The 14,468-nt window shown below is 34.2% G+C and overlaps 1 protein-coding gene across 1 annotated transcript in view; it reads left to right on the top strand.

Annotated features, from left to right (window-relative positions):
- LOC107719223 (protocadherin-15-like) overlaps positions 1 to 14,468 on the top strand; it is a 217,308-nt gene that overhangs the window by 135,520 nt on the left and 67,320 nt on the right. The window contains exons 20-22 of the mRNA XM_016526598.1: positions 2,124 to 2,240; positions 10,125 to 10,265; positions 13,780 to 13,892. Of these exons, the coding sequence (XP_016382084.1) occupies positions 2,124 to 2,240; positions 10,125 to 10,265; positions 13,780 to 13,892 (371 nt within the window). The remainder of the gene's footprint in view (positions 1 to 2,123; positions 2,241 to 10,124; positions 10,266 to 13,779; positions 13,893 to 14,468) is intronic.

Genomic DNA, 14,468 nt, shown 5'->3' on the forward strand with positions numbered 1-14,468 from the left:
ACGCGTTTCAGAAAGGCGGGGCATAGAGGAGAAACAATGATGTACAGTATGTGGAAAATAATGTGTTTTTTTAACCTTAAACCGCATAAACACATTTCATTACACCAAATACACAAAATAATGTTCTTTTTAGCAACGTCATATGACCCCTTTAAAACATTATTTTAGGCTTAATGTTTTGGCCAGAGTGCGACTGACCCAAATGAGATTATTTCACACAAGTCCTATGAGCGGCCACCAATGGCTCATTAAATCAGTTTTGCTTCCTTTGATCACTCCAGTCTGTACTTGCTGAACTGTGGAAAGTCCAGAGCAAATACATGCAAATGAGTGTCGACCCACCTCACCGCAGGGTCACTTGCATTTATCAGAATAATCTGTGGTTCTCAAGTTTAAGTTCAAAAGATGTAATTTAATACATTCAAGATGTGCTTCCTTTGTGTTGATTGTACATTAATGTAGGGATTCAGTGTGTAAATATTTATGATTACAATTTATTGTTAGATGCAATTAATTATTAAATTTACATTTTGTATTTCATAATCAGTTATTTTAGTATGATTTATTTTCTATTATAGTTTTTAATTAATATTTTGAATATGCTTTTGTTTTTATATTTTTAGTTTCATTCAATTAACATTTTTAGTCATTTTTATGTGCTTTTGTAATTTGTTTAATAACAGTATTTAGGTTTAATTTATTTCTATTTTAGTTTTAGATAATTTTTAGTTATTATTTCTTTCCAGCTAATCATTTTAGTGCTTTCTATTTGTTTTGGGTTTTTTTTCTAATTTTTCGTAAAAAAAATTTGTTCATCTAATATTTATATTTTATTTATTTTAAGTTTTATTTCAATTTACAATGTTTTTAAATTTTTTTTTATTAATTAATTTATTTATTTATTTATTTTTGGCGGTTCGAGTCTCAGCATTTAAATAATAACAAGATATAAAAATGTTGTTATTGTTAGTTCATGATATCAGATTAAATAATTTTAATACTGCTTATAAGAAATGTAAGTTGTTGGGTTGCTCAAGAACACAACTTTTAACATGTTTTCAGAAACAGTGCTTAAATTATGAATAATTTTGAAGTTTTAAATTCTGATTGACTGATCTGCATGGCCTCTCGTGGCTTATTTCAGTTTTATTTTGTATTATTAGACAGTTTTAGAGATCAAGTAATAAGCTTTTTTGGCCTAATAATTCATGGAAGTGATCGACAGCATGTAGCACAGACTTAAGGTTTAAAAAAATTGCCCAGAACATTTTTTAAAGATTTTTTTTTTCTCTTACTAAAGTGTGTGTTTATAGATCACAGTGACTTATGTATTATGAGATGAAATTAAACCACCAGAGATTTTAATGATCTTTACAGCAAATGTTTTATTGTGATGTGAAAAACAAAGCGGTGAATTGTGGTTGTGCTTCTGCTCTCTTCAGATGTGCCTTGAATCTTGAGTTTATTTGCGTGTGTGATCTTTACTTTACGCAGTGATCTTTACTTTCAACATAGCAAAGTTTGCACCCTGTTAGTTTTGCTGAAATAGAGATGGTGTAACAAATTGTAATGATGCTTGAGCTGAGGTGAAGGCAATATTATTAATGTCAGGGTAGAGTCATCATAGCTGGGCTTTTGGGAGATTTCAAAGGGTTGTTTTGATCTTTTGTGTGTCTGTAGCCTTCGTCCCTTCGACTCAGTGAAGAACAGCTTGCTGCATATAGATCCATATCTCTGCTGTAGTTTCAGCCACTTGAGCTCATGCTGAAGTGAAAGGTTAGGTTGTATTGATGTGCAACTTTTATTCTTTTTTACATTTTACATTATGTGCAGAGGAAGACGTGGTGTTTAATGAAGTAATATTTTTATTTCATGTTGACTTTAAAACACCTTGAAATAATATGTAAAGTGCTCTTTGATAGTGGTAGTGGACAGCAGTGAAAGACAGCAGCGTCCATAAGCTGATTAATACTCTATTTAGCATTATGTCACTCCTCACTAAAGGGGCGACAACAGACGGAACAGAATCACTTTGCCAGCGGGCCCTACTAACCTCAGTCCTGTTTTAATGAGTGTTATTAATACATATTTCATCCATGTTTCTGTCTCTGTGTTCTTTTCAGGATATGAATGATTTCTCCCCGGTCTTCAGACAGGCACTTTATAAAGGGCTGGTGGCTCCAAATGCAGAGAAGGGGACAGTCATCACAACTGTGCTTGCAGAAGATCAAGACCCTCCGGTAAGTAGACAAAGCCCAAATGTAATACACTTCTGTGTTCTCGGACTCATTCTCAAATGATATTTTGTACTCCATGTTTATATGATTTTAAAATAAATAATAAAAGCACAAGGTTTTAGTGAGGATTTGTTATGGTAAGGTATTAAGAATATTTATGGATTAGTTAGAGTTAGATATTTGAAATATGTCTTAAATGAAATACGGGGCCAGTACTGCATGTTCAAGGTCAAGTAACTGCTGTACAGCTTTGAGATGAACAATTGAATGCAATATTTTTGGGGTCAGTACGATTTTTTAAAAATAGTATTTTTAAATTGATCAAAAGCGACAGTAAAGACATTTATAACGTTATAAAAGATTTTCAAGATTTCAAATAAATGCTCTTCTTTTGAACATCAAAGAATCCTATTAAGCAAAATAACCATTTTCAACACTGATAATAATAAGAAATGTTTCTTGAGCATCAAATCAGCATATTGGAATGATTTCTGAAGGATCATGTGACATTGAAGACTGGAGTAATGATGCTGAAAATTCAGCTTTGAATCACAGGAATAAACATTATAAAATATAGTAAATATAAAATATATTCAAGTAAAAAAACAGTTATTTTAAATTGTAATTATATTTAACAATATTACTTGCATGATTTTATCCCTGGTCTCTTTTGAATTTCTTCATCTGAAGTTTGTATATACAGTAGTGTGTATTACTGCGTATGAGAGTTTAGTCTCCCGCGAGTTTGAAATGATGTTTGAAATGATTGAAATGAGTTTGGAAATGATGTTTTGTGCTTTCATCAGAGAGTGGAAATATTTATTGGGCTTTAGAATGCAGCCCAGCACGCTTCTGCAACTTTTACAGCTGGAGGGAAACGCAAGGCCATTACAGTATAGCAAAGACACACATCTCTTATTACCTTATAAATTACATAAACAAGGTTATTTGCTGCCTGAGGTTTGGTTTATCCAGAGTGGCAGCGCAAGCCAGGGGCTGGATATGCTCTGAATGCCTGTAAATGTTTATCATCCACAGACTGTAAAACAGAAAGATGTTTTGTGGGTTTCTAGGTCTCCATATGCAGTGTGGATGTGTTGTTAACAGACTTTATTGGTTGTCAGTAACTCTGGACCACAGTCACAAAAGTTTCAAAGACGCCTGAATGTAGTTAGTGTTTAAAAGTAGTTTTAAAGTGTGTTAATTTGTCTTTTACAACGGCCAAACTTCACAAACAGCTTTGCAGCTTCAATTTTTTTCCAAAAGAACAGCATTTATTTGAGACAAATCTTTTGTAGCATTATAAATTTATTTATTTATTAGTACTGTAGTGACTAAACATGTCCGTTTTGTTGCCAAATTGGATATTGAGTGGCATGTAGGGATTTTTTTTTTTTTGTGAGAAAAAAAACAAAAATTGACCACAGTGTAATTCTTTATTCACTGAAAATCTTCATCTCAAATCTTTCACATCACTATCAGTTCAGACACACAAGATGCCACAGTGTATCTAAAGAAATGTGGATACGAATGAGGTTTGAGACGGAGGGCAAGATTTTCAGTGAATAACGATAAGTGTTTTTATATGACAGGACGAGTCACTTACAGCAGGTAAGAGAGGACACTGAGGGGTGTTTGAGGTGACTCTGAATCCCTCCGTATGAACAGGACTCTGCTGGGAGTCTCTGACACAGCTTAACCTGAAGGACTCTCACTAGACAGAGACACAACACTGCCTGACTCTGAAGGGTTTGAGTTGAAGTTTTATTTTATTCTTTTTTATTTCAAGAGCGCTGACAAGAGTCAAGATAGTCTATTGTATGTGTCGTACTAAGAGTAAAAAAAAAGTACATCCAAAAATAATTATTGAATTTTTAAATATATATACTATATATATATATATCAAATTAGTAAAAAAACATAAAAAATAATTAATTGCATTTTATCTCAGTATTTGTGAGAAATTAAGAAAAAAAAAAAGATATTATATTAAAGGTCATAATATTATATATATTGCCAGAGTAAAGCAATGAATAAACAAAAACGTTACTTTAGAAGTCAGTAAAATATTTGTTATGCTAAGAGAAAAAGGAATAAATCATCTAAAAAAATTAAAAATTCTTTCATTATTTACTTACTCCAAACTAATTTTTTTTTCTTCTGCGGATTACAAAAAAAATATATATTTACTAATGTATGGTGATTTTTTGTTTCATCCAATTCCAATCAATGAGTACTAATGTTTTCAAGCCTCAAAATAGTTTTAAAGCGTGTTAATTTGTCTTTTACAACGGCCAAACTTCACAAACAGCTTTGCAGCTTCAATTTTTTTCTGCCTTGGTCAATTTTGTTCCCGTCACTTTCCTCTAAGGGAAACAAAGCTCGCAGCAGGGGTTTGTTATACACAGGAAGCGTTTTCAATTGGTGTTCAGAAATGACATTTTCATTAGTGGGTGTTAAAATGAACAGCGATGTTGGTGGTGTTTTAATGTTTCGCTGTGTGGTTGCTACAGTTGTCACAGATTTATTAGCTTTAGGTGCTGCTGGTGATGGTACATTCAAAGGAACAGCAGGGGTGCTGGAACCACTTTTTAGCCCACGTCTTATTCAGTTGAACATTGAGTGATATTAAAATATGAGCCATAATAATACCCCACACCCGGAGCAGTGGGCAGCCATTTTTACTGCAGCGTGCCTTGCTCAGTCGTGGTATTGAGGGTGGAAGAGAGCGCTGGTCATTCACTCCCCGCACCTGCAATCCCTGCTGGTACCCAGACTTGAACCTGCCACCTTTGGGCTACAAGTCAGACTCTCTAACCATTTGGCCACGACTGCATATTAAAATATGGCCTTCAATGGGTTAATAAAATTGCATATATTGCACAAATAAATGGCTTATATATCCACTACTGTTCAGAAAATTTTGGGGGTCGGTAAGATTTTTCAAATGTTTTTGAAAGAACTTTGATTCTTTGATGTCTCTTATGCTCACTAAGGCTGCATTTATTTGCTCAAATGATCAAATAAATAAATCAATATTATCAATAATAATATCAATAATCAATATTATTTACATTTTAGAATTTAAAATAACTTTTCTTTTAATTATTCACTGAAAATCTTCATCTCAAATCTTTCACATCACTATCAGTTCAGACACACAAGATGCCACAGTGTATCTAAAGAAATGTGGATACGAATGAGGTTTGAGACGGAGGGCAAGATTTTCAGTGAATAACGATAAGTGTTTTTATATGACAGGACGAGTCACTTACAGCAGGTAAGAGAGGACACTGAGGGGTGTTTGAGGTGACTCTGAATCCCTCCGTATGAACAGGACTCTGCTGGGAGTCTCTGACACAGCTTAACCTGAAGGACTCTCACTAGACAGAGACACAACACTGCCTGACTCTGAAGGGTTTGAGTTGAAGTTTTATTTTATTCTTTTTTATTTCAAGAGCGCTGACAAGAGTCAAGATAGTCTATTGTATGTGTCGTACTAAGAGTAAAAAAAAAGTACATCCAAAAATAATTATTGAATTTTTAAATATATATACTATATATATATATATCAAATTAGTAAAAAAACATAAAAAATAATTAATTGCATTTTATCTCAGTATTTGTGAGAAATTAAGAAAAAAAAAAAAGATATTATATTAAAGGTCATAATATTATATATATTGCCAGAGTAAAGCAATGAATAAACAAAAACGTTACTTTAGAAGTCAGTAAAATATTTGTTATGCTAAGAGAAAAAGGAATAAATCATCTAAAAAAATTAAAAATTCTTTCATTATTTACTTACTCCAAACTAATTTTTTTTTCTTCTGCGGATTACAAAAAAAATATATATTTACTAATGTATGGTGATTTTTTGTTTCATCCAATTCCAATCAATGAGTACTAATGTTTTCAAGCCTCAAAATCAACACAAAAGCACAGAATGGAACAGAACACAGATATCTTGATGTTTTTGTTTTGTTTAATGTCTAGTTATTCTAGATGTTTTTGTAAAACAAAATTTTTTTTTTTACTTATCTTAAAAACAACTTTGGTCTTCCATGTACTTCTTTGAATAAATGTAAGGAAGACATGAGTCTTCATGTCATATGTTTAAAAAATTGCATCCCATGTGTCCTATATGGAGATGCATTTTAGCTGGATAAATAAAATATTTATTTCAAAAATTAATATTCATTAAAATGTTAAAAGCGGTTATTTGTATATAATGTTATTTATATGTATGTTATTTTATTTATATTAAAAAGTCTTGTAAAGAAATACCAATTAAAAATAATTTTTGTTTAGTTAATTTTTTTCTGAAATGTTCATTTTTATTTTTATTTCTGTTAACAAGAAGGTTTAATAACACTGTTTCAGGTATTGTTTTGCCAACATGGATGCTGTGTTTTAAGAGACTGTGTCAAGCATAAAATAGTTCTAAAACGTGTCTTGAGAATCCTGCACTCTGTTCCATTCGCACTCCGTCCAGTTTTTACAAGAACTGTAAAGTATGCTTTAGATTTCAAGGTTGAATTTAAGATAACTTTCAAAATGTTGCTAAAAAATAGAAACATTTTTTCATGTTAGCCTCTGCTAGCCCTGGCTCATCTGATCCACTGACTTGACTGAAATCTTTATTGTTCAGCCCAGAGCGTGCTCATATTTTATTCTAGCAAGGTTACACGTCTGCAGATCGCAGCCAAGGTTTGCGAAAAATTATAAGAGGATGGCCTCATTTTTATGTGTGGCTTGCGTTTGTGAATTTCTTGAGGTTGTTTTGTGCATGTGTGTGTTTGTGCATTTTTGTTTTGATGTCTGGGAAGATTTTTTTTTTTTTTGATGACCCTGGAAGCCCCACTGAAATACCAGATTCATCATTCCGGTTGTGTTGTGAATCACCATGGAGACGTGGAGCGGCTCAATCTCGGTCTCTCTCAGGCATGACTGGAATTAAAGTCAGATAATTCACACTTAGAAAATCCACTTCTCGGAAGCAGCCTTGAAAGGAAAAGTGTGCTGCAGAACAAGGACAGGAAGTGACCGTTCTCATTAGGGTGACGCTCAAACACAGATGATTACAGTACGAGCAGCACTGCGTTTCCAGCCCATGCCAGCAAATGAGATAATGACACTGTATTCATATGCACGGCTGCAAAGGTCACTGGGTAATGAAAGCTCCTCCTTTGCCTTTATGCTGGTTGAACCTCATGTCCTGAGCGTTGACTTCCTTTTATTTGAAAAGATTTAAAGGGATGAGTAATGGACTTCCATCCTTGAAGTGTCACTACAGAGCAGAACAACCAGCAGCCATTAATCATACCGGTAGAGCATGAATACAATCACCAGACAGAAACTTAATGTGTCCTGCTAATGTGACTGACTCACATTTGAGTGTTGACTTTGACACCCGTTGAAAATGACATTAAACAGTTAACTGATTTTATCCCATATTAACAGGAGCGAGGCCTGTCTAATTTGATGGCTTAACCCAGAGGGAATGCTTCCTTTTCATTTTTTAGGGTAACTGTACTATTTAGGGCTTAGTTTATACAATATATTTCAATATTATCTTTTTTTTAAACATATATCAAACAATTAAGATTGTTTTAATGTATTTTTAACCCTCTGGGGTTGGCAAAGATGCATTTGTCATGCTCAAGGCTACAATTTAAAGTGACTGTTTTCTATTTTAATACACTTTTAAATGTTTTAATACAGTATATTTTTCAATTTTTTTATTTCAAATCTTGCACCAAATTTTGAAATATGCATCAGAAGTATTAAAAAGCAGTTTTCAGCATTGATCATAATAAAAAAATGTTTCTAATCAGCATATTAGAATTTAAAATTAAAATAGAAGTTACTTTATATTGTAATAATATTTCACAATATTACTGTGTATTGTACTGAAAGGGTTGTGATGGCCTTTAGCTGTGAGCATTTAATGATTCTTTTCATCATAATACTGCATCAAGACTACTGTATCTTTTCGTAACAAGAGATAATAATATTATGACTATTAGCATAAAGTCAGGTTATCTGTGCTTCAAATGCTTGTTAAAATTGAGATTTCTTTGCGGTGATGTATTGTAATGACTAAGAATCAGATAATGCTACTGTGTGAGCATTTAACTTCTCTAGTAGATTCATTCTAGCAGAACTTGCCTGCATTTGTTGTTCTTATTTGGCATCATGACTGGATTTTACACGAGAACCAGGACAGCAGCTAGTTATACAGTAATGTCAGGTCATCGGATTTAACTTTACTTTCCCTAAACGTAGTGGTGTGATCGTCTTAACAGAGATTATCGTGGTCGGGTGAGGTAAATCTGTCTGTTTTGCTTTTCCTGTTCATGCCGTCTGCCGTCAAACAGACTACAGTGCTGTTTATTGTCATGGCCTGCCACAGAAGCTGTTAAATTATGCAGTTCTTCTTTAAATAATGCTTTGAAAACATGGGGGGGGGAAGAAATATGACAAATAATAAGCCGTAGAAAATTTTTGACATGGACTTAAAAGAAAAAAAAACTAGAAACTAATTTCTTGGCTGTCAGAGATGTAAATGTGATGTTGTTTCTGTCTCTTTCTACTGCAGCATAAATGAGTTTGTATGTTTACCACAGCACAAAGCATCAAACATTTATGACGCAGCTAGACGGAAGAGCTGTAAAGTATCAGTAGAATGAGGTGCAGCAGACGGAGCTCTCTGTAGCTTTACAAAACACGATGCCCGAGAGACCTTTGAGGAAGTTCAAACCCACTATTCAAAGAAGAGTCAATCCTTTAAAGGAATAGTTCACTCAAAAATAAAACTTCTGTCATCATCGATTCACCCAAATGATTCACGATGTATGATGAATGATGTATGATTCACACAAATGGAGATGTTTTGCAGAATGTCCAAGCTGTTCTATTCCATACAACATATTTTCAACCGAGGGCTGTCAAGCTCCAAAAAAGACCACCATAAATGCATCAGGAGCATAGAAACCTATTAAAACTAGAAACATAGTTCATGCAAATTTTGAGCAAACGTCAAGTTTGAAGTTGTTAAACCTTTTTTAAACGAGGTCTGTTTTGCTTGCCAAGGCTGCATTTGTTTAATATTGTGAAATATTATTACAATTTGAAATAACTGTTTTCTATTTTAATAAGTTTTAAAATGTAATTTATTACTGTGATGTAAAGCTGAATTTTCAGCAGCCTTTACTTCAGTCTTTAGTGTCACATGATCCATCAGAAATCCTTCTAATATGCTGATTTGCTGCTCAACAAACATTTCTTACAGTATATCAATGTTCAAAACAGGTGTGCTGCTGTATATTTTTGTGGAAATATTTTTGTAAAAAAAATTTCAGGATTGTTTGATGAATAGGAGGTTTTACTGTCACTTTTGATTAATTTAATATGTCCTTGCTTAATAAAAAATACTATATTCCTCCAAAAAAAGAAATCTTTTGAATGGTAGTGTACATTTCAGTGCCATTTGATGTCATTAATGTAAAACTTGAATAATGTGTAATTTTCAATGAATAATGACTCATTTCAGTGTGTTCTTCACACAAGATATTGAAATACTTAGGCTATATACTTAAAGGCAAATAAGGGCTTTTATTTGCCTTTTTGGAGCTTGAGAGACACTGACTTTTGTCTTCTATTGTTGTATGGAAAATAGTAGCTTGGAAAATATTCTGCAAATGATTATGGTTTGATGTCATAGAAAGAATATATAATGAAACCTCTTTTGAAGCAGTGATAACAATAGAATTCTGTAATTGTCTAAAAATGTGATGCATAGAATTAAATATAATAATACACTAGCTTTGGTCGTTGATGTGCTCTAGGGATGTGTTGATACTAAACGTGTTGTCTCTCCCTCAGGGTACGCCTGCCAGTAAAGTGCGCTACAGAGTGGATCAGGATCTGTCTCCGTACAGTGGAAGTATCTTTGATGTGGAGACAGAAACAGGACGAGTTATCACCAAAGTCAACCTGAATGAGCAGCCCAACGCCGTCTTCAGGGTGAGTCTGAGCCGACAGGCCGTCCTTCTGCTGTTAAACACTTCACTTGTTTGAAGTTGAGCGGTGGTGCTAATATGCACACAACTTGAGTTGGAATCCAGGACAATGCGATTAAAATTAAAGTTTTGTTTTAATTCACAAGAGTTTGTAAAGTACAGGATGGAGAATGAAATGGTTTGGATACATCTGTTTTTTGGACATACTAATTTGACTAACAAGTCAAACCTAGACTTTTATGGTAACACTTCAAGGTTTATTTCATTATGCTAATGCATTAGATATCAAGAACTAAAAATGTTCTGAGATGCAGAACATGCAGACAGACACAGACAAATGGCAACAGACAGGCTCATTGGGTTTTGTTGGATCATTGTGTTGCCCATGTCGGCATCTGTTGCCGTTGGTCTGCACTTGTTTTCACCGACTGAACATGTTGAATTGGTGTTTGTCGGGTCTTGGAATGTCTGAGAAGTGACGTACTGTAATCTGTGTTGTCTGTGTCTGTCGGTGCAGTGTGAATTGGCCTTCAGATAATCAGAAATGGAAATGGTTCGTCAGATGGCCCCCAATAAAATACCAGCATGTGACTCATGTAATGTGCCCAATTACGCACATGCATGCCATAGCTATTTGTGCCATACTGTTCTATTAATAAGTCAAAGAAGTATACTGTTGTTACGCAAGACAGCATTGTGCTACTACTTGATAGAAAAGCACAAAACAAACTTTAAAATATTTATTCATAGCAGTCAAAGTAAAGCTAAAACTATTTATCAGGACACATGATAGTCAGTAACTTATTAAAAAGAGGGGAGAGTCATTGGATTTAAATGGTAACAATAGCGTAAGTTTATATCTGTCATGGCATCTCTCTGAGACTGATGATACACGGGGCAACTTTTTGAGCAATGTTGCCGGGCAACTTTGGGCAGTGTTGCCATCAACGGGCAACCAGGTGAGACGCAGGGCCCACGACCGATCTAAAGTATACAGATAGAAATGTGTTACCCATTCTAAATGGGAAAGTGCCCAAGCAACATTGCTCAAAAAAAGTTGCCCGGGAAAATTTCTCAAAAAGTTGCCCCGTGTATCATCAGCCTGAGAGTTTAGCATGGTAATATACATGGCAGTATTAATGTGTCTGGTCTTGGCAGAATAGATCTGCTAGCAAGTACCGAGACTTGCTACTGCCAATACATCCACAGACATGCTGCTGTGAGCATGTATTGAAATACAGCTACTGCATAACATACTGTATATGAAATAACCCCCATATATAACATATTTGAAGTTACCCCATAGCAGATCTATACAGGTGGAGCTGGGGAAGGTGGAGGGTTTTTGAAGTGCACTGCAACTGCTGCACTGCAACTGCTACAGCAAGCACTAGCCAAGTGGTTGGCTGTTGATAAGAAAAGAAACCAATCAGCTATGATTAAATCAGATTGAGTTAAGACCTATCGGCCTGCGCTGTCTAAAGTTTCATTACAGAACTTTGTGTTTCTACAGCATACTCACAATGAACCTGTGTACACTTTAGTTGCTGTCTCCTCTACTATGACCTGAATCGATATATAAATTAATTAGCCTAACGTTAAGTGAACTCAAATCAATTTACCTTTGAGCAAATGTTGGTTTTTCTGTAATAGAATGACTTTGTTTAGAAATGAGGGTTGACACAACATTTAATCAATAACATGCACTTCTCAGGATGTATTTTTAAGATTTATAAAAGGACAAATGCAGCATGCATACTTGATGTATACTTTGTGCCACTATTAAGTACCTGATCAAATATTAGACATGTCTGTCTGTCTGTAAAATAATAGATTTGACAGCAAAGTTTTTGTAATGTTTTCATGTTCATCTTTACAATAAAAAACTAGTTCAATGACAAATAATGATGTCCGAGATTTTGAAAAAGAGAAATCCTTAAATAAAATCGAGTTGAAGACTTGCACCAATTAATTTTGTATTCATGTTGGCTTCAAACATTTCTTTTTAAATGATTGTAGTTTTTTCGAGAAATAAAATTGATTAAATGTACTTTAGAAATGTCCAGTGGTTTGACCATCAAGTGAAAAGCAATGACATATTTTCCTTTTACCTTGAATACAACATTGCTCAAAAAAAGTTGCCCGGGAAAATTTCTCAAAAAGTTGCCCCGTGTATCATCAGCCTGAGAGTTTAGCATGGTAATATACATGGCAGTATTAATGTGTCTGGTCTTGGCAGAATAGATCTGCTAGCAAGTACCGAGACTTGCTACTGCCAATACATCCACAGACATGCTGCTGTGAGCATGTATTGAAATACAGCTACTGCATAACATACTGTATATGAAATAACCCCCATATATAACATATTTGAAGTTACCCCATAGCAGATCTATACAGGTGGAGCTGGGGAAGGTGGAGGGTTTTTGAAGTGCACTGCAACTGCTGCACTGCAACTGCTACAGCAAGCACTAGCCAAGTGGTTGGCTGTTGATAAGAAAAGAAACCAATCAGCTATGATTAAATCAGATTGAGTTAAGACCTATCGGCCTGCGCTGTCTAAAGTTTCATTACAGAACTTTGTGTTTCTACAGCATACTCACAATGAACCTGTGTACACTTTAGTTGCTGTCTCCTCTACTATGACCTGAATCGATATATAAATTAATTAGCCTAACGTTAAGTGAACTCAAATCAATTTACCTTTGAGCAAATGTTGGTTTTTCTGTAATAGAATGACTTTGTTTAGAAATGAGGGTTGACACAACATTTAATCAATAACATGCACTTCTCAGGATGTATTTTTAAGATTTATAAAAGGACAAATGCAGCATGCATACTTGATGTATACTTTGTGCCACTATTAAGTACCTGATCAAATATTAGACATGTCTGTCTGTCTGTAAAATAATAGATTTGACAGCAAAGTTTTTGTAATGTTTTCATGTTCATCTTTACAATAAAAAACTAGTTCAATGACAAATAATGATGTCCGAGATTTTGAAAAAGAGAAATCCTTAAATAAAATCGAGTTGAAGACTTGCACCAATTAATTTTGTATTCATGTTGGCTTCAAACATTTCTTTTTAAATGATTGTAGTTTTTTCGAGAAATAAAATTGATTAAATGTACTTTAGAAATGTCCAGTGGTTTGACCATCAAGTGAAAAGCAATGACATATTTTCCTTTTACCTTGAATACAAATGAGTGTGTCCAACTTTTTCAAACAGGTTTTTAAAATGCCATTGAATTTTAAATGAGTATCAGCAAGTTTTCTTGCATTTACATAAAAAAAAAAACTGAACTAGCCATGCCATGAAAAAGACAAAATATGTGATAAAAAAAAAAAACTCTAGCCATTAAGTTTTTCAGTTTATTATATTTTAATACAAAGCTCCACTACATCTTGTTCCTTTTATTAAATATAAAAATATTAGGCATTGAAATTTAAATTCAGACACAAGTCGCTGTCTGTATGAACTGCGTTTTAATGTATTTTTCATGACCTCTTCTCGTAGCTGGTGGTCATCGCCTATGACGACGGAGAGCCGGTGAAAATGAACAGAACTACAGTGGAAATCACTGTGCTTCAGCCCTCCAGGATTCCCATCTTCACTGAGGAAGAGTACAGGTGGGTCCTGCTGTCTATAGAGAGTGAGAGAACAGACATTTACTTATTTATGACATGTTCTCTTTGAGCTCTGTGAGTCAGAATTAGTTTAGCACATATTCCCCGCAGGCTGATTCAGAATCTCTGCAAGAGTAATGAGTGTTATCTGTTAATATGTGACACTCAGCGCTGGGAGGTTGACTCGAGCTGCTCTACCACACTCAAACACTGTTGTTTTCAAAAGGGCACATCTGCAGCTCGTCAGTGTGTTTCCGTGCGGACAATGTAAATAGCATGTTAGGGAGTTTAGAGTTTAATGTTAGAGAAGTGTTTTGTTTGCAATTTTGATTAATGAAGACAGAAAGTCTTATGACACTGACAAGGAACACAATTAAATTATAATATTTTTAATTCTTGTTTAGGTTCTAGCTTATAGTTTTGAACCAGTTACCCAGAAGCATTTTTTTTATCTGATACCTTGGATCAGGCTAAATTCGACTGACTAAATTTCAACTATTTTGAGTTGTGAAATTGTTTTCAAACTTCTCCCAGAGCTTTTATAATATCTTCTGCTTTTTGAGAAAGATCATCCTCAGG

This window comes from Sinocyclocheilus rhinocerous, unplaced genomic scaffold (genome assembly GCF_001515625.1).
Source record: "Sinocyclocheilus rhinocerous isolate Xijiao unplaced genomic scaffold, SAMN03320098_v1.1 scaffold513, whole genome shotgun sequence".
In the NCBI taxonomy this organism is placed as follows: Eukaryota; Metazoa; Chordata; class Actinopteri; order Cypriniformes; family Cyprinidae; genus Sinocyclocheilus; species Sinocyclocheilus rhinocerous.